The sequence below is a fragment of the Hippopotamus amphibius genome, chromosome 4 (genome assembly GCF_030028045.1).
Source record: "Hippopotamus amphibius kiboko isolate mHipAmp2 chromosome 4, mHipAmp2.hap2, whole genome shotgun sequence".
NCBI lineage: Eukaryota > Metazoa > Chordata > Mammalia > Artiodactyla > Hippopotamidae > Hippopotamus > Hippopotamus amphibius.
Window position 1 is genome coordinate 131,629,785 of NC_080189.1, and position 25,556 is coordinate 131,655,340.

At 38.5% G+C, this 25,556-nt stretch overlaps 1 protein-coding gene across 2 annotated transcripts in view; it reads left to right on the forward strand.

The window, feature by feature from the left end:
- MRC1 (mannose receptor C-type 1) overlaps window positions 1-25,556 on the forward strand; it is a 103,765-nt gene that overhangs the window by 59,734 nt on the left and 18,475 nt on the right. For both annotated transcript variants that reach the window (XM_057732775.1, XM_057732777.1), the window contains 14 exons: window positions 536-684; window positions 3,018-3,217; window positions 6,279-6,406; window positions 6,899-6,986; window positions 8,150-8,294; window positions 9,862-9,903; window positions 11,126-11,289; window positions 12,318-12,385; window positions 13,930-14,030; window positions 14,944-15,086; window positions 15,475-15,589; window positions 18,868-19,034; window positions 21,158-21,260; window positions 24,930-25,162. In XM_057732775.1, coding sequence (XP_057588758.1) covers window positions 536-684; window positions 3,018-3,217; window positions 6,279-6,406; window positions 6,899-6,986; window positions 8,150-8,294; window positions 9,862-9,903; window positions 11,126-11,289; window positions 12,318-12,385; window positions 13,930-14,030; window positions 14,944-15,086; window positions 15,475-15,589; window positions 18,868-19,034; window positions 21,158-21,260; window positions 24,930-25,162 — 1,846 coding nt within the window. The remainder of the gene's footprint in view (window positions 1-535; window positions 685-3,017; window positions 3,218-6,278; window positions 6,407-6,898; window positions 6,987-8,149; window positions 8,295-9,861; window positions 9,904-11,125; window positions 11,290-12,317; window positions 12,386-13,929; window positions 14,031-14,943; window positions 15,087-15,474; window positions 15,590-18,867; window positions 19,035-21,157; window positions 21,261-24,929; window positions 25,163-25,556) is intronic.

The following is a 25,556-nucleotide window of genomic DNA, read 5'->3' on the forward strand; positions in this document are numbered from 1 at the left end:
GATGGAACCTCTGGTTTTCTGTATCTCTTGATAATTTTCTCTTTTTGTTTCAGACCTGATAAATGAGAGTGAAATTGAGGGGAAAATCCACACAGATTTTCTAATTGTATTATCCTTGATAATGTTACAACCTCTCCATTTACTTTACCAAGAACTGTGTAGAGCATTTGACATATTTGAAAAGTGGGCTGATTTTCAAACGATGTATTTTTAAAAGGCGCTGGTCTTCTCCTTTGCATTTTTGGAGTTCTCTTACACTTTGAGGAGGTGCAGAGAGGCTGGTGAGCAGTGGAGAGAAATAGTTTGGGTACATTTGAATGATTTTATTCAGTCAGCTATATGATATTGTTCCTTCATAAGATTACATTTCCCTAGTGAAAATTTGCATAGTTTAAATGACACGTAAATAGAACACAACAGGTTTGATTTGCCAACTAAAGCATAGTGCAGGCATGCAATTGAGATACTTTTCATGTGGATAATTAGAAAAATTCACATTTTTCTAAAATTTAGTTTTTTGTTTTTGTTTTTAAAGATATGAACAAGCTTTTCTGACTAGTTTCGTTGGATTGAGGCCTGAAAGATATTTTTGGATAGGACTTTCAGATGTACAAAATAAAGGAACCTTTCAGTGGACCATTGAGGAAGGGGTTCACTTCACGCACTGGAATTCAGATATGCCAGGTATGTGCAGGGCTTCAGTCTTGTTTCAGGTGGTCCGCGGAGGAGACCAAGAATCTGGGTTCTTTTTTTTGTTTTTGTGGCCACACCATGCAGCATGTGGGACCTTAGTTCCCCAAGCGAGCGCCTGCCCTTTGCAGTGGAAGATGGATTCTTAACCACTGGGCCGCCAGGGAAGTCCCAGGGCTTCAATCTTGAGTTTCCTTTCACCCTCCACATCCATCAGGCCAAGCCTATGATCCCTTCACAGTACCTTTCCGAACAGACTTATGTAAATTAATTGTGCTTTTTAGATTTTATTATTTTATATTTCATTCTCTTTTTTCTTTTAAAAATGTTCCCATTAGTTTGCAGTGGCCTAAGGAAAAAAAAAAGGAGGAGAAAACTGCTAGGTTTTCTGGTACTGGAAGCATTTATGAAATAGTGATGAAATTATAAAGGTTACAAAGATTGCAAATGGTTAACTTATTTCTGAGAACTTGAAACGGTCCTTGGGGATATAAAACTTTTCAATGTAACTATGAGTAGAAATATGATTGTGCTTCAGTGGTGGAAAAAGATTTAGTGGTTACGTGGAACTCATTATTTCAGTATGTTGAATGGGCTACCCCGTTTAGCCCTTTATATGCCTTGAATTTAATTTTATACTTATAGGAAACCTGCAAGGTAAGTTTCAGTATCCTCATTGTAAAGAGGTGGAAACTGGGACTCAGAAAATTTATATGACTAGAAATCTTCCAAGCATGGTTTTAGACTAATCTTTGTAATTCTCATATCCATGCTGTTTGCCCTGAGATCACCCTTCCTCCCTATAAATTTTGATTTCCCTTCTTTAATAAGAATTTTTTGAAATAGACTCTGAAAGATTCTTTGCTTTCTTTGTGTACTGAGGTCGTAGCCTATGACATAATTCTGTATGACTACACTTAGGGAATTCAACATCCTTATAGCAATTATTTCATTGTGCCTGGATAAAAAGCTAAATAAGGAATAATATAGCTTAAGTGCATGAATTAACAGCTTGGCCTAATAAATCCTAATCTTCACAATTTTTAAAAACTTGTATCCTCAGCTGTCAATAAGGAAAAGAGATCGGTAATTTGGATAGTGTGATTTTTGTTTATTTATTGAACATTCTGAAAAATAGTAAGATTTCAGTTTTTTTGAAAGAACAGTACAGTATATTAAGAGCTGTGTGCACATTTTTGGTTTTTTTTTAAGAGTGGTAATTCTTACTCTCTAGGCAAAACTCCATTTCACTGGTGTTGATCATTTAGCAATAGGATTCTGAGAGATTAATCCTGGAACCTCCTTAGGGAATAAAAACGGATCAAACCAGAGTCATAGGGAATTAGCAATCTTACAGAAAATATTTTGGGAAAAATGTACCTCCCCAGAACTTTGAGAGTTACTTCTAAACATTTACTGCTTTTAAAAGAACAGCAATCAAAGATGATCTCATCTTAGCAGCAAGGAACCCTAATGCTTGCACATCTCTATCTTAATTACTATTTCGAAATAATCATGACTGTAAAACCGAATTATAAACCATGAAACAGTATAGTCCACACTTTCTTTTGTGTGCTTTTTAATCCATTAAAGCTGGTATGCAACACAACTGTAAGATAGGTAGCAGTATATTTGCATTTTAAGATGAGGAAATGAGTTCAGGGTACTTGGGCAACTGATCTAAAATCTCTAGCTCAAGTGTTTCTTTTTGAAGTCCAAAGAACTTCTATTCTCAAGTATCTACATGGACCCTGGGGTGGGGGTGGGGGGGAATGAATCTTAAATAATTTTTTTTTAAAGAAAGAAACATCAAAGAACCATTATTTTGGGATATATGTACATGTATAACTAAATCACTTTGCTGTACACCTGAAACTAGCACAGCATTCATTGTAAATCAACTATATTCCAATATAAAATAAAAATTAAAGAAATAAAATCAACTTCCTCAGTCAAAAAAAAAAACCCATTATTTTTGTCATTATGGTAAATATCATGATACTGAAAACATTGTTTCGTTAAGTGTCTGTGTTGGCCAGGGGCGGAGGGGGCACTCTGCCAGATATTAGAAATACAAAAAGGTTACCAAAACCCTGACATTTGAGATTATAATTCAGTGGGGGTTACAGGCCACACAAAGAAAAGGTAAATAACAGTTTAAAAATAGCACAAATCCACTGCCAAATGCTGCAGGGTCTCTCCTCTACATTTTCTCATCACATGTAGATTTGATGCCACAACTTGAGGCTCAGGTTTGAACTATCTTCTGTGAGCATGGCCGGCTTTCACCATCACCTGTTGAGTGACTTCTGCTTTGTTACCTGTAGGACGCAGAGCTGGGTGTGTTGCTATGAGGACTGGGGTTGCAGGGGGCTTGTGGGATATCTTGAGATGTGAAGAAAAGGCAAAATTTGTGTGCAAACACTGGGCAGAAGGAGTAACCCGCCCGCCAGAGCCCACAACCACCCCTGAACCCAAATGTCCAGAGGATTGGGGCGCCTCCAGTAAAACAAGCTTGTGTTTCAAGGTAAGTCTCAATTGCTGAGCTCTTAAAGAATTTGGGATATACTTCAGCCTGAAGAATCACCTAAGGAATGAAAACAGAATGAGTGCCTAGGCTCATCCATAGAAATTCTGATTTTATTGGTCTGGAAGGGGCCTTGGGCATCCACGCTTTTTAAAGAGCTCTCCTTGGGTGGATGGATAAGGACCAGTTGCATTTAGACCAACAAACACGACCAATGCCACAAACACAACTTGCAGCAGCCTTTCTCTGTCTGTTTTGCCTTCCTCAGCCCCCACTCTTGGTATCTTTCCTCTCTCCGATGCTTTCTTGCCCTAGTATGAGCTCAGATTTCCTTCCTTCCTTCCTTCATTCTTTCCTTCCTTCCTTCCTTCCTTCCTTCCTTCCTTCCTTCCTTCCTTCCTTCCTTCTTTCTTTCTCTCTCTCTCTCTCCCCCTCCCTCCCTCCCTTCTTTCCTTCCTTCCTTCCTTTGGCTGTGCCACATCTTAGTTGAGGCATAAAGGATCTTTACTTACGGCATGCATGTGGGATCTAGTTCCCTGACCAGGGGTCGAACCCTGGCCCCCTGCATTGGGAGCATGGAGTCTTACCCACTGGACCACAAGGGAAGTCCTCTCACACTTTTTTTTATCTTAATGAAAATTACTCCTCCCCCTTGTACTATCTTGTTGCATCCCATTTTGGCTCTATTCTTGGAGCCCAAGCTTTTGGTTAAGTGAACTGATAAGTGAATCTGCGATCATGTCACACAGGGATTCTACAGAGAATACTCCCTGATTTAGCTCCTGATTATTATGCCTGATGGGAGATGAAGAACTGCTAGGTAGGGGCACATGGCCATTCAGTGACCTATAAAATGACAATTCGATATCCTGCTACCACTTAATACATTCCTATGCCAGACCATCCATTTTCTCCGTATGAAATCAAGTTCACCACACAAATAAAAAACATACCCCATAATCAATGAATTAAGCACTTCGGGTTTTTTTCTCTCTTGTAAATCATATTCTTTCTAGAGAAGGTTGGATTTAGCCAAATGTAGCACAGTATGTATCTGCCACTTAGTGACATTATTCTCTAAAGGCCATTTCTCTGGACCTCTTTTATTCAATCCTTTGAGGCACATGGCCCTCGCGTGTTTTGTAAGACAGGCAAGGCCGATGGGGAACTTGAACATGCGTCAGAATGAGGTTGTTTATGTTATACAGAGTGAAGTAAGTCAGAAAGAGAAAAACAAATACCATATATTAACTCATATGTGTGGAATCTTGAAAAATGGTACAGATGAACTGGTTTGCAAGGCAGAAATAGAGACACAGATGTAGAGAACAAAGATATGGACACCAAGGGGGGAAGGAGGGATGGGATGAATTGGGAGATTGGGATTGACATATATGCACTAGTATGTATAAAATAGATGACAAATAAGAAAAAAAATCAAATTTTGTACTTAAAATATATGCAGTTTATTGTATGTCAGTTATATTCCAATAAAACTCTTCTTAAAATAAAAAAGTTAATATGAATTTGCAGTCTGAAAAAAAAAGAATGAGGTTGTTTAGTCTCCTCTAACTCAAGGGATAGTTGGGTTGGTAACTCCCACTTAGCAGCAACAGAGACTCATTAGCTGTTCAATCCCAATTAGCCAGTCAAAGCTAAAAGCATAATTTACATAGAAGGGAACTATTGGGCCAAGACAGGAGAGGACTTTACAAATGTACTGAGGACTAATACAAAGCCAATCAGGTATTTCATTGTTGCCTCTGGAAACTTTTGAGTTATTGCACAAAGGCCAGGTTTATCCTGTACACAGCCATTCACCTGAGGGTAGCAGGCAATGGAAATTTGCTGCAGGATTCTTGAGCGATGCAGCAGAATTCTCCAGAGCTGGGAAGTGGAACAAGGATTCCAGTAGATGTCATCTGGGTGGATGTTCGAACAAATCCAAACATGTGCTTCTCTAGGAATTATGGTTTTAGAGGTGCTTGGGGTAGGGTTTTTTTGAAAATACATAGACCATCTTTGTACATATTAAGATGTGAGAATTGGTAATAAAATTCAGGTTTTAGTAAATTGATTTGAGAAAATAAAATCTTATGTCACAGTCGAACAAGTTGAGGTACTCACAGGTGTCTTGGGAATTACTGAGGCGGAAAGTTGCTCGAGGCACCTGGGTCCTGATAACTCAAGTAGGGTCAAGGTGAAGATTGCCTTGGTTGTTCCATGACAACTGGGCAACCATGTTCACTGGAAGCAAATGCCTTTTTCTACAGGCATGCAATGGTGGGGGCCATGTCTCATCAGAAACCATGAACGAAAATTATAAAAGTTGGTGGATACAATGAACTCTTCTGCTGCTTCCATCCTGATAGATATTTCACATACTATCACTGGGGATTCCATTCCATCAGCAGTCCTCTGGATGATATGACATCTTCTCTAAATTCTATAAATATTAAATTTAGTTTAGCTTATAGCCTATCTTTTTAAATGCTTTGTCCGATAAGTACATGACATGTACTCCAATCATTGTTAAAATGTGCATCAATAAGGAAAAAGGATAAGGCAGTTTTAAGAACATACCAAGAAAGTGTTGGAAGACTGCCAGGTTATTCACTGTTTAAGCTAAACAGGATAACAAACTGTGGCACAATCTTAGGGAGGTTATTATCCTTAAATTTTTTTAAGATTTAACATGTACTTTCTCTGTATCAAGTTTCTTTCATCCTCTTCCATCTCAGTGCTACTTTTTACACTTAACCAAATTAATCCTGTCTTCTCCAAGAAGCCGTATGTCTAACCCATATGCCTGAAGCTTTCAGTCTAACTTCTCCAGTACTATCAAATAATTTTATTTTCTAAGGTTTTCCTCAACAAAATCGTCCCCCCAATTTTGTTACCCAAATATTCACTCACAAATTGATTTTCAACCAAGAGAATGACATTGTTTTGGGGGCTGTTGTAAAGTCTTGCTTTTCTGTAAATGAAATCTCATGATTACTTCTCTTGGTTTGATAAGCTATGAAGTGTAAAATAAATTCTGATTCTGTATCACCTTTAGCTGTTTACAAAAGGAAAACATGAGAAGAAAACGTGGTTTGAATCTCGAGATTTTTGTAGAGCTCTGGGTGGAGATCTAGCTAGTATCAATAATAAGGAGGAACAGCAGACAATATGGCGATTGATAACGTAAGTAGCTTTTCTATACAATACTCCTTTCTTTGACCTGTTGGGTGTTAATGATGTTGAGAAAATTCTCATATTCCCAAAATTGTGGGCTCCTGATGCTGCTTTGAATACATATATCATATTCCAAACCTGTGGGCACTTTTTGATCTAGTTTCACTTCCAAATGCTTTAATTTTATAGCTATAAATCCTGTGATGAATTGCTCTATAAAAGCATAAGACACTCAGTACCTATTGTTAAATGAATAAATTAATGCGTATCTTCCAATGCTTTACAATTATTTCAAAAAGCAGCTTGTTTTCAAGATATTTACAGGTTGTAACAAAATGCACAACTGTTGCATAATGCTTATATTTAGTCATTGAAACCCTTTACCTGTGTTCTAACTAATTAATGTTTTGGGGGTCATTTTCAAATTTGATTACGACTAATAGGTAACCAAACTTGGTTCACGTAGTAACATAAGCTACCTTTACATCTTGTATGTTGCAGGACTAGTGGAAGCTACCACGAACTGTTTTGGTTGGGACTGACATATGGAAGTCCTTCCGAGGGCTTTACTTGGAGTGACGGATCTCCTGTGAGTAATTTGATTTAATAGATCATTTTCTTACTTTATCATGTATTTATTTTGATATTATCCTTTTGGCTTACTCCAAATTTTTGGTAAGACAGGTTATTATGAGAGCTGGAGACATTTTCCTATGCAAAATAAATGCTATTTTAAGACCATTATTCTGCCCCTGTCCCGGTATAGTTCTCCTATTCACCCAAGATGTAATCATGGTGAAATGGATGAAAAAAAATTTAGGAAACTCATTCCTCTAATTTATGTAAAATAATGTCTTCATTTTCTCATGCCAAATGGGTATGCAAGTAGCTAAACTTGAAAATTGAGTGTTTTATGACCTCTTATAGACAAGAGGTGTGGAAACAATTTTTGATCTTCCATTAAAAACCATTAATTTTTGTCAGACTTCTCCATTCTCAGGAATGGAGAAGTGAGAGGCTATAGCACATGCTGGCAGTCATTACAGGAAGTGATTTTGTGTAATTTCAGTTCTACCTGCTCTCACAACCCATCAGCAACTTCTCAGGGCTCTCGGGGAGGGTGGATTATTTGATGGCGCCATTGATAAGATGGATTTGATATTTAGATCTCTGGAAAATAGATCATAATGCTTATTCTAAAACCTTGTGGGCTGTGATTCCACTCTGAGAACTCCGTGGAGGACTTAATCCCAGCCCTCCAGTTACTTCCACTCTTCATTTTTGTAATGTTTGGTGGCCTTGTTAGTAATATGTCTTTTTCTTTTGTAAGGAGAACTAATTGTATTTCTTTATCCTACCTCTCTAATAAAAAGAAAGTTTCCAATATCACAGTGAAATATCATCCCTTGAGTTATAAATTGAGGAACTCCCAATACTAAGTGGAACTTTTTTTGCCAGGTTTTTCCAATTTACAAATCCCACTTTCATGACCCTGGATCTGTTCTATTTAATAAGAGTAAGGAAAATTTTATAATAATTAATAACGTACTCTACTCAACTTTGAAAGTTTCCATGTAATGAAAGCTCTTTCTTTCCCGGCTGTGTTCATAAACCTTGTTTTCAAAAAAAAGTAAAGGGATTAAAAACTGTAAACATATCTTTCCTTTTGTGTTTGGATAGATGATGGGATAGATGATTGGCCTGGGCCTGATAGCGATGGCTAGTTGTTGTAATGTAATGTTTCTGACACAGGTTTCATATGAAAATTGGGCTTATGGAGAACCTAATAATTATCAAAATGTTGAGTACTGTGGGGAGTTGAAAGGTGACCCTGGTATGTCCTGGAATGATATTAACTGTGAACATCTTAACAACTGGATTTGCCAGATACGAAAAGGTATGATGACCTGTCCTCTCCTTCATCTCAGATTGGGAAACTAACCTCCTGTGATCCCAATATCTTCCTTTTATTTGTGGAACCAAACAAACAAACTAACAAAATAAGGGAACTGGCAGGGGCCATCATTTCACAGGATAACAATGAAGCCGCTGAGCACAGATAAATGTTCCAAAGGAACAGAGGATCAAAAGGCCACCCGGGAATCCTGGACCAGAGTCACGTCCTCCACAATAGTTCCCACGAGCTGCGGTTCTGGAGAAGGTCCTATCACCGTGGGCGTGGCTGGGTATTCCACTCCGAAAGCAGAGTAATGAGGGTGCAATTTCTGTTTGGGGCATTTTCACTCTCTGGCCCATGTTAGTCATCCAATTGGTGAAAGTTTCCCTCCGTCTGAGTATGCTGTGTACTGATTTCTCAAGGAAATGTTAAAAAAGCTGGCACCATTTTGAGGCCCCTGATGCCACGGGACCCACCAAGTTATTGATGGCCCCAAATGATCACTGTGTACTTATCAGCCATGATTTGTGACTCTAAAAGTTCCACATATCCAAGTCAGATTCTTTTAAGATGAACAAACAGGCCCACCCTTGAGCCAAAATGTGTACCAACTTCCTCCTTTGTCAACAGATAAATAGAACCACATCGCCCTCTGCTGTCCGGGAACCTTGGCTTCTGCTCCAGCTCTATTGCTAAAGATACTGATGTCCTGCTGTCTGTCTGCTTATTTTCCTTACTCCTGCTTATGTGAGTGCTTTCAGCGTTTTCAGAATAGAGGAATAAATTAGTGGCCAGTTTTTCTTTAAAGGTCTCTTAGCTGCCAAGGATCAATTTCCTTGTGTATAATTAGTAGCTCTTTTCTTACAGATGTTAAATTCATTAAACCAAAAGCTGGGCAACTTGAATCCTTTTATCAGATTCCAATAAAGTCCAAGTATATCAGTAACTACTTGGAAAGGAAAATATTTTATTTCATGTTTCGTAAAACATACATTTAGTAAGAATAAGTATTTTGGAAGAAACTATATTTTGTGAATAAATAGCTCATATTTAATGGTTTCAAATAGTGAACATTTAAGTACTTGCACGGCTCATTATAAGATGCGTGGCTGTAAAACAACACTAGTGAGTACTTTGTAAATACCAATAACTCGCCTATTTTACCCCATCTCTTTACATATATGCCTGACTCCTTTTTGCAGTTGAGGAAGATAAGGGTAAGACATTTAAACCCCAAAGTGGGATTTGAACTTAGACTTTCTGTTTCCAAAACTCATGTTCTTTTCTTTCTTTTTTTACAATGTTATTTTTTGGGCCTAAGAACTGTCTTCCAATTTCTGGTGGCATTGTTGGACCTAATTTGTTGACCTCTTAACTTCTAATTCTGTTTCCCTTTACTCTTCTCCCCCACAACATGATAGGAGAATTGAAGAGTGGAAAAGAGGACGAGAAAGAGAGAACAGTTAAGATTTTAGCTATATTGACCCATGAAAATAGTGAAACTAGAAGGATATGTAATAGAGCACTTTCAAGCACTGTTTATATCTGATTTTCTTTTGTTTTCCAGGACAAACACCCAAACCTGAGCCAACACCAGCTCCTCAAGACAGTAGGTGTTTCCTTTTTTCCTGATCTCCATGTTGATAGCCTTTTCCCCCTATTTCCTTTCTCAATGGGAAAAAAAAAACTTACCCCAAGAAAGTGGAGAGAAGAGGTTCCTAATATTTTTGAGAATCTCATGAAAGTTTGGATCTTTTCCTTCAGACAGATACTTCCATGCACAAACATAAGGCATGATAATCGAATTTCTCAGCTTACATGAATCAAATCCAAAGACCTCATGTATTAGTCTCCTATGGCTGCTGTAACAAATTACCACAAGCTTGGTACAGTTACAGCAGCTTAAAGGCTCACACATTTATTCCCTTACAGTTCTGTAGGTCAGAAATAGGAACTTGGTTTCCCCTGGCTGGAATCAAGGTATCAGCAGAGCAATGGTCCCTCCAGAGGCTCTAAGGGGGCATCTACTTCCTTGTCATCACCAGCTTGTAGAGCTGCATCCCTTGCATTTGTTTGTTCCGGGCCCTTTCCTTCATCTTCAAAACCAGCAGTGTAGCATCTTCTATCATTTGTCACAACACCACCTTCTTCTGTACTCACATCTCCCTCTCTGAGGATGCTTATGATTTACATGTAGGGCCCACCCCGATAATTTAGGATAATCTCTCCATCTGAAGATTCTTAACTTAATCAGAGTACCTTTTGCTATATAACATTCACAGATTCCAGAGGTTAAGACCTGGGTGTCTTTGGGGGTTTTCCTCAGCCTACTACAGCACAGAACCATAGAATTCCATGGTTGGGAAGAAGACTTAGGAGCCCTCCTGGTACCTGAATTCCTTGGTTCTCCAATTATACGTTGAAGCACCCAAGTCCGTCTGTTACAGGTTCTTTGTTAGATTGAGGTGAAAGCTGCTCTCTCAATTTCCACTCTTTGAACTTGGAACATTGTGGGTGCACATACGTCAGTCATTCCAGCTCAACAATCCTATTGATGGATGTAACATTGGGAGTTCTTTTACCCAATAATGATACATGGAACTTAGCTGAAAAGGAAAGTAACTAGTTTGTGCAGAGTTGGTGGAAAGTAGATATTTGGATTTAGGTAATTCAGTCCATATTGGCATCAACATTCTGCTCCTTCTGAGCTTCAGAGTTGCAGGTACCTCTGATAAGGCTACTCTGTCCTTTTCACGTTTGTGTAGCATACACACCAGATTCTCGAATTCATCTAAGTAAAATTCATCACCTTTTTTTCATTACTTTTTCAGATCCACCAGTCACTGACGATGGGTGGGTTATTTACAAAGACTACCAGTATTATTTTAGCAAAGAGAAGGAAACTATGGACAAGGCACGAGAATTTTGCAAGAGGAATTTTGGTGATCTTGTTTCTATCCGAAGTGAAAGCGAAAAGAAGTTTCTATGGAAATATGTAAGAATATGATTAATTTAAGAATATAACAGTGACTTGTGATAAGCAAAGATAACGTCTGCGATTGCTACCCCATGGCACAATGTCCAATTATGTGATGAATTTGAACCTCCTAAGGTCAGGGGTAAGGATGTGAGTGCCAGGGCAGGGATGGCCATCATAGAAGTGAATGACCTGATTGCTGGAGTATTCAGTGGAGAATCAGAGAACCCAGAATCTGTGTTTAGACTGGGCTTTGGGAGAATCCAGACTGGATGGCTTTGAGTTCACTAATTTGATGTTCAAAGATTATCATTCTTAGCTAGTTGGTACATATCAATCCTGGACCCTTTGTGTGTAGTGCAAGTTGACTATTAATTTATGTCTTAGTTGGACCAGATCCTTGGTTAATAGGCGGTACAGCTTGAGTATTCATATAAAACTGTTTCTTGGTTGTACCAAAATTTCAGCTAACAGTGAAGGTATAATTTATTTTTTTCCAAGAGTGCTTGGCTCAATCTTTCTCTTTAAAAATCTTTGTGGCATCTTTATTGCTTTCCAGAAAGGAGGTGAGAGGGAGAGAAGGAAAAAATAAGTTCAACAGTAATGAAAGAATAAAAATTCATTTGATTACAAAGGCATGGGAGTGCAGTCTGACTTGTCTCCATCTTTGTAGATATACCATTAAATTCTCAGGATTATCTCCTAATATTGCAGCAATATGTATGTGGGTGGAGAAGTCTTTCCTTAGACACATAATCCCAAATGACTACTTAGTTTGAAAGAATGTCTTTAAAAATATCTAATTACTATTGGGCATTTGATATTATAGGTATGTCTTAAGGTATTTGCTATATAAATGCAGGTTGTTATATAATGTGCATAGTTTTTCCTTTTATTTCTATGAAAAACATTGAATATATGACAGTTTCTGCCTGAACGCCCCTTAGAAAAGTCCCCAAATAGGCTATCTCATTAATCTGTAGGTTTTAAGAATTTGCTTAATATCTAAGTACAGACTGAGCTATATGTAAACTTCCGTGTTCTAGGTAAACAGGAATGATGCACAGTCAGCATATTTTATTGGCTTATTGATCAGCTTGGATAAAAAATTTATGTAAGTAGATCAAAATTAAACATCTTTGCTTAGGACAGTGATCTGACGAACAACAAAGAGTGACTTTTGGACTTTTGCTCTGCTGAATGCATTTTAAAAAATCCTGCTGGGCTCTCATCTTTTTTTTTTTTTAATTTATTTTAATTTATTTTTTGGCTGCGTTGGGTCTTCATTGCTGCATGCGGGCTCTCTCTAGTTGCAGCAAGCAGGGGCTTCTCCTCGTTGCAGTGCGCGGGCTTCTTATTGCAGTGGCTTCTCTTGTTGCGGAGCATGGGCTCTAGGCACACGGGCTGCAGTAGTTGTGGCACATGGGCTTAGTTGCCTTGTGGCATGTGGGATCTTCCTGGTCCAGGGATCAAACCTGTAACCCCTGCATTGGCAGGTGGATTCTTAACCACTGCACCACCAGGGAAGCGTCTTTAAAAAAACCAATTTTCGAAAATCCTGTTAAATATTTTCAACATTATAATTCTCAAATAAACAACTCAAACTCTGATTGAATCTTGCCAAATGTCACCTCTCTTTGTTTTAGGAGGTCATCACCTGTTAGTAAATCATCTACCAGGAAGATGTATTATACAGACGTGAATATTGAATTTATTTGAAAAATTATTCCCATTTGGACTGTCCTTGGTGCCCAGAACCAAAGGGTCCTTTCATGTTGCCCCCCTCGCTGCTTTCAGAGCACCACTTTGAAGTATTCTTTCAATTGCATGCAATGCTTTCCCTTCAAAGGAATGACTGTACTGTTTTTCATTAGGTTCAGGGGCTGGCAAAAGCTGCGGGAGGGAGGAAATTAGTACATTTTGGGGGTTTCATTCCTTGCTCATTAGTACACATGTTCTCCTAAGTTTGAAGAGCAGATACGTCTTCCTGGCCCCTGCATAGATGTTTTAACCTCATGTGTTCTGTGTGACTGCTATTGCCATTTTCGGCAAGAGAGACCCAACTCACATTCGTTATTTTTCAAAGATCAGAAGTGTTTAATGCTCCTTGGGACAAGCATCTATTTTAACTATCCCCAAAATGAGAGGGTCGAATTCGATGGTCTCTTGGTCTCTTTCCAGCTAACGGCCTCCGAATTTCTGTAATTTATGAAAATAGGCATTGGCCTACCTGCCTTAGAAGAAATCAGAGTAAACATGAAAATCAGAGAACGGGCCCCGTGAGAAACTCTGTATCCTCCTTCTCTCTGTGGGTGGTTTTGTTTTGTGGGAATCATGCCTGAGAAGTCCTATGGGAGGATGTTTCCTTCTGGTCCACTTCCAGGGTAGCTGGGATCTCCATTTCTTCTCTCCCATCAAGACTAGAGATACTTCTTCCAGGGAAGGAAAAGAAGGCAGTCTAGCCAGGCCTCCAGTTGCTACAGGAGATCTCAGTGCCCTGAGAGCACTGACTACCTTTGGGGGTTTCCCGCTGGTCTCTCCTCTTTGCTTAGGATGCCATGTTCTCTTCATCTTGCTTGACTTGCCTGTTCCCACCACTAGGCTGTCGCCAACTCTTCTCATTGGATTTTTGCTAAATGACTGAATTTTCTTTTCCAGTTGGATGGACGGAAGCAAAGTGGATTATGTGGCTTGGGCCACAGGTGAACCCAATTTTGCAAATGAGGATGAAAACTGTGTGACCATGTATTCGAATTCAGGTAGACGAGATCACAGTCTTCTTGAATCTCTTTTGTGGTGTGATGTGTCATTTGCTGCATTTCTAGGCTAAAGGGAGCAAGTTGTGTGCTTCAATCAGACAAGGAAAGGAGAGAGAATGAAAGAGAATTCTAATTTTAGCAACATAACCATTTGGTGTATAAGGAGAAGGGAGGCTTAACATTTATTCTAATTAAATGACATAATCTTCTCACGTCTCATTTTATGAAACATTTTTTCATGTTCTGAATGGGGAAAATATCCAGACGATTTCTCTGTCGCCCTTATCTCTAAGTCTTTATCTGTAAAATGGGAGTAATAACAGAACATATCTGTTGTCAAGAAATCTAAGGAGATGATACATCTAAAACACTAAGCAAATGCTTCGTCTGTATAAAGTTTATTAGGTTATTATGATTAGCAGTCACTGCCTACTTAGATGATCTGCAACACCTAGTATATGAGCTTCGCTCATAGGAAGCTCTCTAAAAAGTTGAATTGTTATTAGTTTAAGTGAAAGTGCAAAAGGGTATTGCATAGATTTTTCTAGTCTCTTTTGTAAAAATGATGTTTGTAGTATAAATTATTTTTGAGAATCCTTATAAAATACAAACATATTTAAAAGTGTTTTTAACTACTACATATAAAATAAACAACAAGGACCTACTGTGTGGTACAGGGGACTGTATTCAATATCTTATAATAATCTATAATGTAATACCCTATAAAGAATATAATGTATATTCTTTTTCAGATTCTTTTATATATGTATATAAAAAACTGAGTCACTGTGCTTTACACTTGAAACTAACATAATATTGTGAATCAACTAAATTTCATAAAAATTGTTTCTTTTGAAAAATAAGTGATTTTAGAGGTAAACACATAAATCTGATTTATTCTGTTCTTTGCCAGGGTTTTGGAATGACATTAATTGTGGTTATCCAAATGCCTTCATCTGCCAACGTCATAACAGCAGTATCAATGCCACAGCTCTCCCCACCACACCCTCGGCCCCAGGAGGATGTAAGGAAGGTTGGAACTTTTATAATAACAAGGTACTAAGAAAATTTAGTTGTGGTCTTGTTGCTTGGAGAGTGACAGTGCCGACCTTTCAGCTCCAGGTTAACTTTTGCTTTCCTTATCACTTAAAAAACTTCATCCGCAAAAATATGTAGAAATTCCCATGTTCAATTCTCTATGGGAATTGAGAGTAGACTTGAGGGTATTATCCAAATAGTTGTGCCCTTTGTCCCAAGGGAGCAAAACATTTTCCAAAGAAAGCTGATGAGTAATAAAACTAACAACTTTTTGCATTTCTATTTGATTGTGAGCAAATGTATATTTAGCTCTAATCTTCATGGATCATTTTGATTTCTTTAGAGCAAACACTATTATCTTTACGTAATCCCCATGTTTTGTTTTGTTTTTTTCCTTCCATCCCAGTGTTTCAAAATCTTTGGATTTGTTGAAGAAGAAAGAAAAAATTGGCAAGAGGCACGAAAAGCTTGCATAGGATTTGGAGGAAATCTGGCTTCCATATACAATGAAAAAGAGCAAGGTATGTGGGCCGTTTTACAGTCAGTGATGCACATAAATATGTAATTTTTTTCTCTGAAATGGGAGAATGTTGCTTATAGTAAATGATTTTTTTTTTGGTTTTCCAGAGTCAAAACTAGGAAGGGAAAGCAAACACATATGGAGAGCTGTTTTATGAGCTGTAGGCCTCATGCTAAGCGTTTTAAATGTAAATTGCCTGTCCATTTTCGTAACAAGTCTATGAAGCAGGAATCCTTAGTCCCTTGTGAATGAGGAAGTGGTATCCAGGGAGTCTTAGGTCAAGGAGCTTAGCAGGTAAGGGGTAGGATTGGGAATCACACTGGATCTTCCAGCTTTAATTCCATCTGTTTCTGCCAAACCAGTTTGTTCACCAGAGTGAAACAAGGAGCGTAGTTCTAGGAATAAAACAAAAAATTGTTCATTTTCCACTTACTGCTCTTCTAGTCACTTGATCATATAACTTATACTGCAATAAAACTAATTTTTCAATATGAACGTTGAACAAATTGACCAAAAAAAATTGATAAAACGTAAGGATAAGCCAGAGCTTTGAAGAACAGGGTGAGGAAACACACCATTTCCATATAGCAGATTGTAAAATTTATTATATTGTGGTCAAGAGAAAGGTACTTGACACCTTTCACATGGTCTTTCTGGGGCCACCTTACTTGAAGGAGATATCAGGTTAGATTAGTTACTTTAAAAAGGATGTTGACCAACTGCAGGCCTTTCAGGGGGTAGCAGCTTAACTGGTGAAGGTTTGGAAACCACAGAGAGCAGCAAGTGAGGAGTGTTTGAAAGACCTAGGTTTCACAGCCTGGAAAAGAGAGGACGTGGACTTGGAAGAGTCAGCCCGCATAACTCAAGAAGGAAGACTTAGAACCCATGAGTGGCAGTTACAGGGAAACAAATTTAGGCTCCGAATTAGGAGGTTATTCTAACAATTGGAACTAATCGGATGCGCTGTTTTGTGAGTTTTTTTTAAAGGGCTGTGAAAATGCTTATATTGAAAGGTGCAGAAATGGGTGCTGCGGAGCCATGTATGTTGACTGGTACGTGGCATGGAAGATGCTCATGTATATTTGTTGTGTGTAGGAATTTATGCAGATGTCATGGGGGAAAGATGTAGACTGGATGACTTCTAAGTTCCCTTTTGGTTCTGAGGTTTTTTTGACTTTCAGAATCATTTACTGGAAAAAACGGCATATCTCAAAAAATATAAGAAAGAAGAGAGACCTTGGAACCCTTTGTGGCGTTCTCCCAAATGTTAATTTCACTCCATAAATGCCACTATTCGCTTTCTTGGAACACAGTCTACACTAAAGCAAGCAAGCTTTTACTGAGAACCTTTGACAAGTTCAGCAACTTGCCAGACACTGGAAGAAAAGTGTCAAACCATAGCACACAATAAAAAAAAATTCAGGAATATAATATTCATATTTCTCTAACTGGTCTACCACATTTTGGGCTTAGCTACCCAGCAGGGAAACACAGTAACTGATTTCCTCTCTTAACCACAAAGTGCTGATTCCTGGCATAACAAAATTAGAACCTGGGTAATAGAGATGTGCAGAAGGAAACAATTTTCAGATAAAATAACATTATTCCTGGCAAAACAGGCACACGTTGTTGAATTCTTATTGTGGTTCTTGGCAGAAAACAAGTCAGTATTGAAATATTGGCAGGTAGAGCTTTTCCACATTTCATTTTGAGTCGGGAATAAGGCAAGATTTATGATCTTATTTAGGAAATAAAAAAGAAAACAAAATAAATATCTACCCATGCTCTTTTCTTTCTGAAAACTATTAGAAGAAATTTCTCTCTCTCTCTCTTTGTTTTTTGTTGGTTCTTTTTTTAATTTTTACTTTTAGTTAATTGATAAATAAGCAAATCTCTGAGCAGTGTGGTGGCATCTATTACTCTGCTGAAGAGTAAGCTTGTAGCAGTGACCCTTCTGTGGAACTGTTTGTTCATGAATAAACAGATAATCTCTGCAGACTTCTTTCTATTTTACATTTTCTATTAGTAATCCAAGTGTTTAGTCCTTTGGTTTCCTGGTTGCATTCAGGAGTTATGTTTAAGCATATATGTTTGAAAATTGCCCTGTAGAGTCCGTGCTCATCCACTAGGTATCCAGCTAGTGTCCTAGGTGTCCAAGGCCCCCAGCAGGTGAGGTTGCTGGCCTCAGAAGGCAGCTGCCGTGGTGTGGGAGGCATGGGGTCAGGCTGCTGGAGAAGGAATGGGGAACATGTACATTTAAGCCTTTCACAGCTTCTGGGTATTTGCTACCATCTCCTCTGCCGCGGAACTAAGAAAGAATCAAGAGGCCATATTTCTCCTACTTTCTCTGAATTTCTCTAGAGTTTCGCTCCCAATGATGTGAGCACTTAGCACCAGAATGCCCCCTGGGTCCAAGCACACAGTGGATGTGGGTGGCTGCTGACCGTTAGGAACTGGCCGCCCTAGAGGAGTTCCAATTGGGTAGCTCTTTTGGTTTGGCAGTCCAAGGTGGTGATCCTTTGACAGCCTAATGCTTTTTCGTTTTGACAAACAGATTTTACTTTCAGAACTTTTCTAGATTAAGAGCTCTCTTTGGGATGAGTTGGGAGATTGGGATTGCCATATATATATTACTAATAAAAAATATCAAATTGTACGCTTTAAGTACATGTGGTTTATTGTATGTCAATTACATCTCCATAAAAGTTCTTAAAAATTTTTTTTAAGAAAGAGCTCTCTTTGGCCCCTAGTTATTATTGTGTTGGCCAAAAAGTTTGTTCGGGTGTTACAGTAAAACCCAGATGAACTTTTTGGCCAACACAGCGTAATCAGATTGTCTTATTTATAGAATCAGGAGACCTGCTAACTCGTAGGATGACCGTGCATGAATTAGAAAAATGTAGCTTGTCCTGCAGGCTGGTAGGCAGCCGAAACCCAGATCTGGGTGTACAAAGTGGAGACCGGGGCACGGGGTGGACTTCAGCCTCCCCTTCCCGAGCGCCCCAGTGCCCTTGGGCAGGGCACAACCTATACGACTCTCGGCAGTGACCCAGGGAAAACCTAGACTTTTATTGTGAGACACTTTCCAAAGTCCAAAGCTGAAGTGATAAGATACTGCTCAGGTTAGAATGTGTTTGTTTTTGTGGTAAGTACTTTTAAATGATACCAAAGACAGTAATCACATGCTCAGTATTTGTGAATTAATGTATTTTGAATACCTTTTGATATTTGAATCTCTCCCCCCAAAGCTCACAATTATCTTGTGAAACGTTCTTTCAGCATTTCTTACCTATCACATGAAGAACTCCGCTTTTAATGCCTGGACCGGGCTGAATGATATTAATTCAGAGCACACCTTCCTTTGGACGGATGGACAAGGAGTCCGTTACACAAACTGGGGGAAAGGTTACCCCGGTGGGAGAAGGAGCAGTCTTTCTTATGAAGATGTAAATATCACTTTCAGGTTACCTCTCCGTACATTATCAGTTTGCTTCGGGTCACCGTATTAGTGATGAATCTTCTGTGAAAGATCTTCCAGGGTGCTCCTTGATCTGATTCCTTCTTGCACATTTTAACTGTGTTTCAGACTGAGCCAGCCTGGAGGGAAGGGGTATCCACTCAGTTAAGAACTCTTCATCTTTGGGTTGGCGGGTGGGGGGACATAGATGGTGATAGTAGTGAGGAAGAGGGAAAGCCAGCTCCTATAGGGGCCTATGTTGTAGTCAGGATGTGCACTTGAACCCAGAGTTAGCAGAGTTAGCAATGATCGTTGCACCATCATCTGCCCCTGAACTCTTGAAGCTGCTGTAGTATTTGGGGGTGTAGGCCTGCTTCTAAAGATATCATCATCGTCACGGTGACTGAGCTACCATTTGCAGAGTGCCTACTGTGTGCCAAACACTCTGCCAAGTGCTGTTTTACATTAACCTAAGAGACAGACGACTGCTTCTTTATTTTATCACGTTTAATCTTACATCATTGAAGCCAACTAATCAATGCCGAACACCATACTAGGCATCGTGGAATACATGAAGACCATAAGATTTTCTTCTTACCTTGAAGAAGCTTACACTTAGCTAGATGCCAAGTCTCATACAAGAAAGAAGACAGTGACAACCTGAAAGTGTGTAAGGAGAAGATCAGCTATAAAGTGGGATAGCAGTTAGGAGGAAAGAAACTTGCTATGGGATGGAGTGACCTAATCAGGCAACACATGTCTATGGAGCTCTTCATTTGGTGGAAAGAAGGAATATGAAGAAGAATCAGCTGTGGGTCTTTTGCTCAAGAAGTTTAAAACATAATGATTAGGGGATCATGGCAAGACGGCGGGGAAGGTCATGTTATGTGGGAAGGGTGAATCAGGTCAAGAAAAAGGCACAAGGCGGATTTGGGCAGGAGTAAAGAGCTTTGAATGTAGCAGGAGTTTCATGCAGAAAAGAAGTAGGAGTCAACTTTAGAAGATGGAAAGCGGAATTGAGAGAAATTTAGATGCCCTAGGAAAGAGTTTGGACTTTGTCAGATAGGCAGCAAAAAGAAACAAACAAAAAACCAAAATGATTTGAGCAGAAAAACAATCTGATCAAGATGGCATCTTTATAATTAATTTGTTAGCTATGTGTAGGGTAGGTATATTCTGGTTACGGGTGAGTGATTTTCTGGGGAGGAATTACGTACATGAGGGCTGAGAAGTCCAGTGGAGTGAGATAGGGTTTGCTTAGAAAGATTTCATGGTGAGTGGTAAATTTTACTTAAAACAAAAAAATGTATTGTTGCACAAGTTTTCTGTTTTTAGAACATAAAAGAGAAACAAACAAATCTATAAACTCACCTTCCAGGAAAAAAAAAAACACTGTTAATTTTTGTTGGTTTTATTCCCAGACTTTTTTTTCTTAGCGTGTATAAAAATGTAAAGTTTATATTTCACCAAAATAGAATCAGAACATATATATTGTGTTGTTACAATTTCAGGACTCGTAAAATGAAGAGGATTAAATAGAGTTTGATAAAGAGGGTGGGAGAGAAATGGTTACATGTGTTTTGGGGTGGAACCATGCTTGTTCTATACAGGTTTCCTAGCTTAGAGCAGAGATGCTAAGCAGGATAGTGAAAGATAAGAGTAGCGAAGAAGGGAAATGGGGATGAACAGAGAATCTTTGAAATGTAGGATTAGGGGTTCCTGATAGTTGAGGCTCATGGGATAACAAGGCTGGAGGCAGGGAGGCTGGGAAGATGATTCTGGCCGTAGTGAAAGCTGTGGTAGCTTTCAGGGAACTGAGATTTCTGATAGCAACATTTCTCAGAAGTAGTTCCAAAATTTATCCAACTCTACTTAACTTTCAATTAAAAAAGCAAGGGTTCAGTGTGAGGGATCCGCATGGAAGTTGGTGCAATTACATGGAAAGTAGAGATGAATTGAAATTACTGTAAATGAATTAGGACTATCCTAAAATTTGGAGGTTAGGGATAAAGGATTTTTTTTTTTTTTTTTTTTGCTTCTTAATGAATTGGTTTAAATAATTGTCGATCCACATTTGGCTTTTTTTTTTTTTTCTTCTCCATGAATATGTAGGCTGACTGTGTTGTTGTTATCGGAGGGAAATCAAGGGATTCAGGAAAATGGATGGATGACACCTGTGACAGTAAGCGAGGTTATATATGCCAAACACCTGCTGGTAAGTCCTACCGGACCTCGCCGGACCATCAGAGGTGGGGTTTTTACATATTTTTTAAAAATGACTTTCTTCTCAATTTTGCTGTGGGCCTTAAACTACTCTTAAAAAAATAAAGTTTTGTTTAAAAAAGAAATGACCCTTCCCTTGCCCATCAACATTTTTTTTTAATTAAATTAAATTTTTTTTTGGCCGTGCTGCGTGGCACATGGGATCTTAGTTCCCTGATGAGGGATCAAACTTGTGCCCCCTGCAGTGGAAGCAGGGAGTCTTAACCACTGGACCACCAGGGAAGTTCCCATCAACATGCTTATTTGGGTCTCACTTTCATCCGTGGATACCTGTGACGGACAAAAAGGATATTTTCTGTAACTTACTCATGAATGTGCTCCCTCATCCATTACCAGAAAGTTTGCACAGATTAAACTTGAGGTTGAAGCTTTTTCTAATTTTGTTAGAAATTTGGGATCTTTGCTTACCGCTACCTTAAAAAAATGTCAGAGTCGGGATACCTCCCTCCAATTTGTATAATTTGAGAACCATTGCCCCCAAACACCCTATATGCCTCATTACCTGTTATGTACTCTGTCTCTAAAACTGTAGATGTCTTATTTGTGGTCCTTTTTTCATCTAGGAAGCCTCACTATGGTGCAAGGAAAATAAAACATATGTGGATATTGACCGAGAATCAAGATTATGGTTGTGTGCGTTTTAGTTTCGAGTAAAATTAGAAAAAAAGTGTTTAGCTATGTAAGAAGAGGATCAGAAAATAAAAGATAGATTAGAGATGTGGGTTGAAGATTAGGGGGGTTGCTGTCACCCCGAGCAGAGCTCTTAGAGGAGTTTGAATGAGAAGCTACTTGCTCTCCCAGGTCTAACAAATTTTTCTATACTTTCTGGGCAATCAGGGAACTGATATCAACTCATGACAATGCATGAAAATCACTGAAGATATTTTCAAATGATTGAAAAGTCCTGCAGGAATTCTAATCTCCTATTAATCCAAAAGCAGGTCCAGGCCATGCTGTTTTTCTCTCTCCGCTACAACCTTTGAGCACCAGAATCTTAGGCCACCAGGAATGCATCTGGAATGCTTCCACTCTTTGGAGAAACAAGAGAGGGCCCTTCCAGGAGTGGGCCTGGATTCCTAAACTTACTTAAAATCATCTTTTTCTTCTTCCTGTAAACATAAGGGACAGGATATTTGCTGTCAACAAAAAATATTTTGACGATTTTTAATGACAGGTTTAAGGAAAGATTGACAGTGTTCAAGTGAAAAAGGCAGAATATAAAATTTTATAGACTATTAATGATACCAAAAACACTTTGCACCCTCTTAAAAAAAAAAGAACAAAAAGGCTATGGAAATGCATCAAAATAGGAATAGTGGGTATGTTTGGATCATAGGATTAAGAACTTTAGTTCCTTCATTGTACCATTGTATTTTTCTGGATTTTTCAAAAATTCTCTTGAACGCGCACTCTCTTTCTCTCCATATATATATATGTATATATACACACACACACATACATATATATGTATTACATTATATTTATTACATTTATATTGTATATATTATGTCTATATATCTATATATAAAAGTTATAAGGAAACACTAAAATATTAGGGTGGTTAGATTCTGAGTATTTCTCATTTTTGTGCTTTTCTATATTTTCTAAAATTTCAACAAAGAATGTGTGTTCAGTATTTTTGTAAAAGAGTATTGTTTTCAGGAATTCCCTGGTGGTCCAGTGGTTAGGACTCCGTGCTTCAAGTTTGATCCCTGGTCAGGAAACTAAGATCCTGCAAGCCATGTAGCATGGCCAAAAGTAAAAGAAAATAAAATTAAAATAAAACAGTGTTGTTTTTATTCATATATGTGAGTATATATGAATAGAAAATGAATATATATGAATTCATGTAAATATATAAAGATAAATAAATAAAAAGATGAACGGATACTCATGAATAATATGAATAAAAAACACTTAAACACATGTCCCTTGACAAAATTCTAGAAAATACAAAAAAGCATAAAGAGAAAAAAGTACCCATAATCTAACCACCTGAAAATAACCTCTTAATATTTTAATTTTTCCATATAATTTTTTCTAGGAGTATTTTAATATACAAGCTAATTGGATAATTGAGCTAATTTTCTGGCTGCATATAGCCTTTCATGAAGCTTCTTAAAGCTTTATCTCAAGCTTCATTTGTCACTTTCAGCAGTCCAAAGCTGCTAAATGTCGTTAAGACAAACCCAGCTCTCCCCAAGCTGGGAAATGATGAGACTGTTTACTTCCTACTGGCTGTCATGTAAGGATCCCAGGCTGGGTCTCTTTATTTAATGCTGTTCTATCAACACACGGTGGCAGCAACCGCAGAAGAAAGGGGAGGCTGCTCTCCTCGCTGAATGAAAATTGTTGCCTTAACCACAGTCATCAAAAGAAAATTTGGCATTCGTGGAGTGACAGAACAAGGCACATGGTGGGTGGGGTTGGTATACAGTGGAACAGGTCCAAGAATTGGCCAAGACAACATCGGTAGGCAGGGACATCTAGGACCCTAGACCAGGGGTTGGCAACCTTTTTCTGTAAGAGATGGACTGTAAGTTTTGCAGGCTTTGCAGACCATAAAGTTTCTGTTGCAATGACTCAACTCTGCTGTGATTGTAGACAGTCATAGACAGTATATAAATAAATGAGTATGGCTGTGTTCCACTAAAACTTGATTTATGGACACAAATTTGAATTGCATGTAATGTTTACATGTCACAAAATATTATTCTTTGGTTTTTTTCCCCAACCATTTAAAAACCCATGAGCTACAAAAACAGACGACAGGCCGGATTTCACCCACTGGCTGTCATTCAGTGACCTCTATTCTGCTCTAGGGCATCAGCTAAGGCACAGAGAAACAAGGTTTTTTTTGGGATTTTGACAATAAGTGGCCCAAAGTATGGGTGGGTCTAGAGTAATTCTTAGAAACCCATGCTAAGAGATTGAGGAGGAAAGATCAGAAAGCCAGAGTGACTCTAGCTTGCAAAGGCTTCAGTTTGGATAAGATGTGGGGTTCCCATAGGAATCATCATAAGAGTAAAGCTTGAGCCTGATATCAAGGTTAAATGAAGTGGGAACTGTTATGTGGCTTCATTCCAGAGCATAAACCAATGTCTTGAAGATACACGATTCACAGGTGAAGTCAAATAGTTACAAACATGCAAATTCATGGCTGGAATGGAACAGAGTGGCGGGGAGGGGAGGGAGCGGTAGACTCTTCTTGACCTTAAAATTTGATCAAGATGGGAAAAAAAAAATTCGTGTTGACAGGATGAGAGATGTTCTTTAATTTATGGGATGTCTTTCATCCAGCTACTAGATCTCATTGTATTTGCAAGTCTTTCTGGTTTTATAGTTTAGAAACTTGATCATGTATTTACCTTAATATTGTAAATAGAGTTTGGAAATGACTTAATTCAATCAGGGATCCTGATTAAAAAAAAGAACTTTGTGTTCTGGTGTGAAGTGGCTCATGAAAATATGTTTAACACCTGATGGTTTGGATTCGTGCTGTTCAGATTCTTTTTAGGATATATGAGATATACTAGTCAGGTACTGATAGCACTCAAGTAATGTTTAGTGTTCATGAAATTAATTTTTTTTTTTATTCCAGACCCTTCCCTGCCTAGTTCTCCAACCACAATTCCAACAGATGGCTTTATTAAATATGGCGAAAGTAGCTATTCACTCGTGAAATTAAAGCTGCAGTGGCATGAAGCAGATAATTATTGCAAGCTTCACACTTCCCTGATGGCTAGCATCCTAGATCCCTATAGCAATGCATTTGCATGGATGCAGATGCAAGCACTGAATAAACCCGTGTGGATCGCCCTGAACAGCAACTTGGTAAGATGCTGGAAACACGTGTGGGACGTGACATGATGGGTAAAGTGTGATTGAATATGATTCTCTTCTGTTCCTTCTGTTGAATACTTGTTATGTGTAAGAACCCGCTGGGCTTTAGAAATGATACTGACATGTATCCAATCTCTGTAGGACCCCGTGCCTTCAAGGATCTAGCGAGTTAGTGATGTATGTCAGAAATCAAACTAAGACTTATGTAACTGAGATTAACTCTCATTGCTTTTGAATATGAAAATTAAGTTCTGCATCTAAACAGTTTTATTTATTAACTTATTGCTTTCTAGTGTCATGATTAGCACTATGCCGTAGGAATTAAGAAAGCATCAGGGACGTAGTTCCTGGGCGATGAGGATACTCCTTATTTTTTGTGACAAGT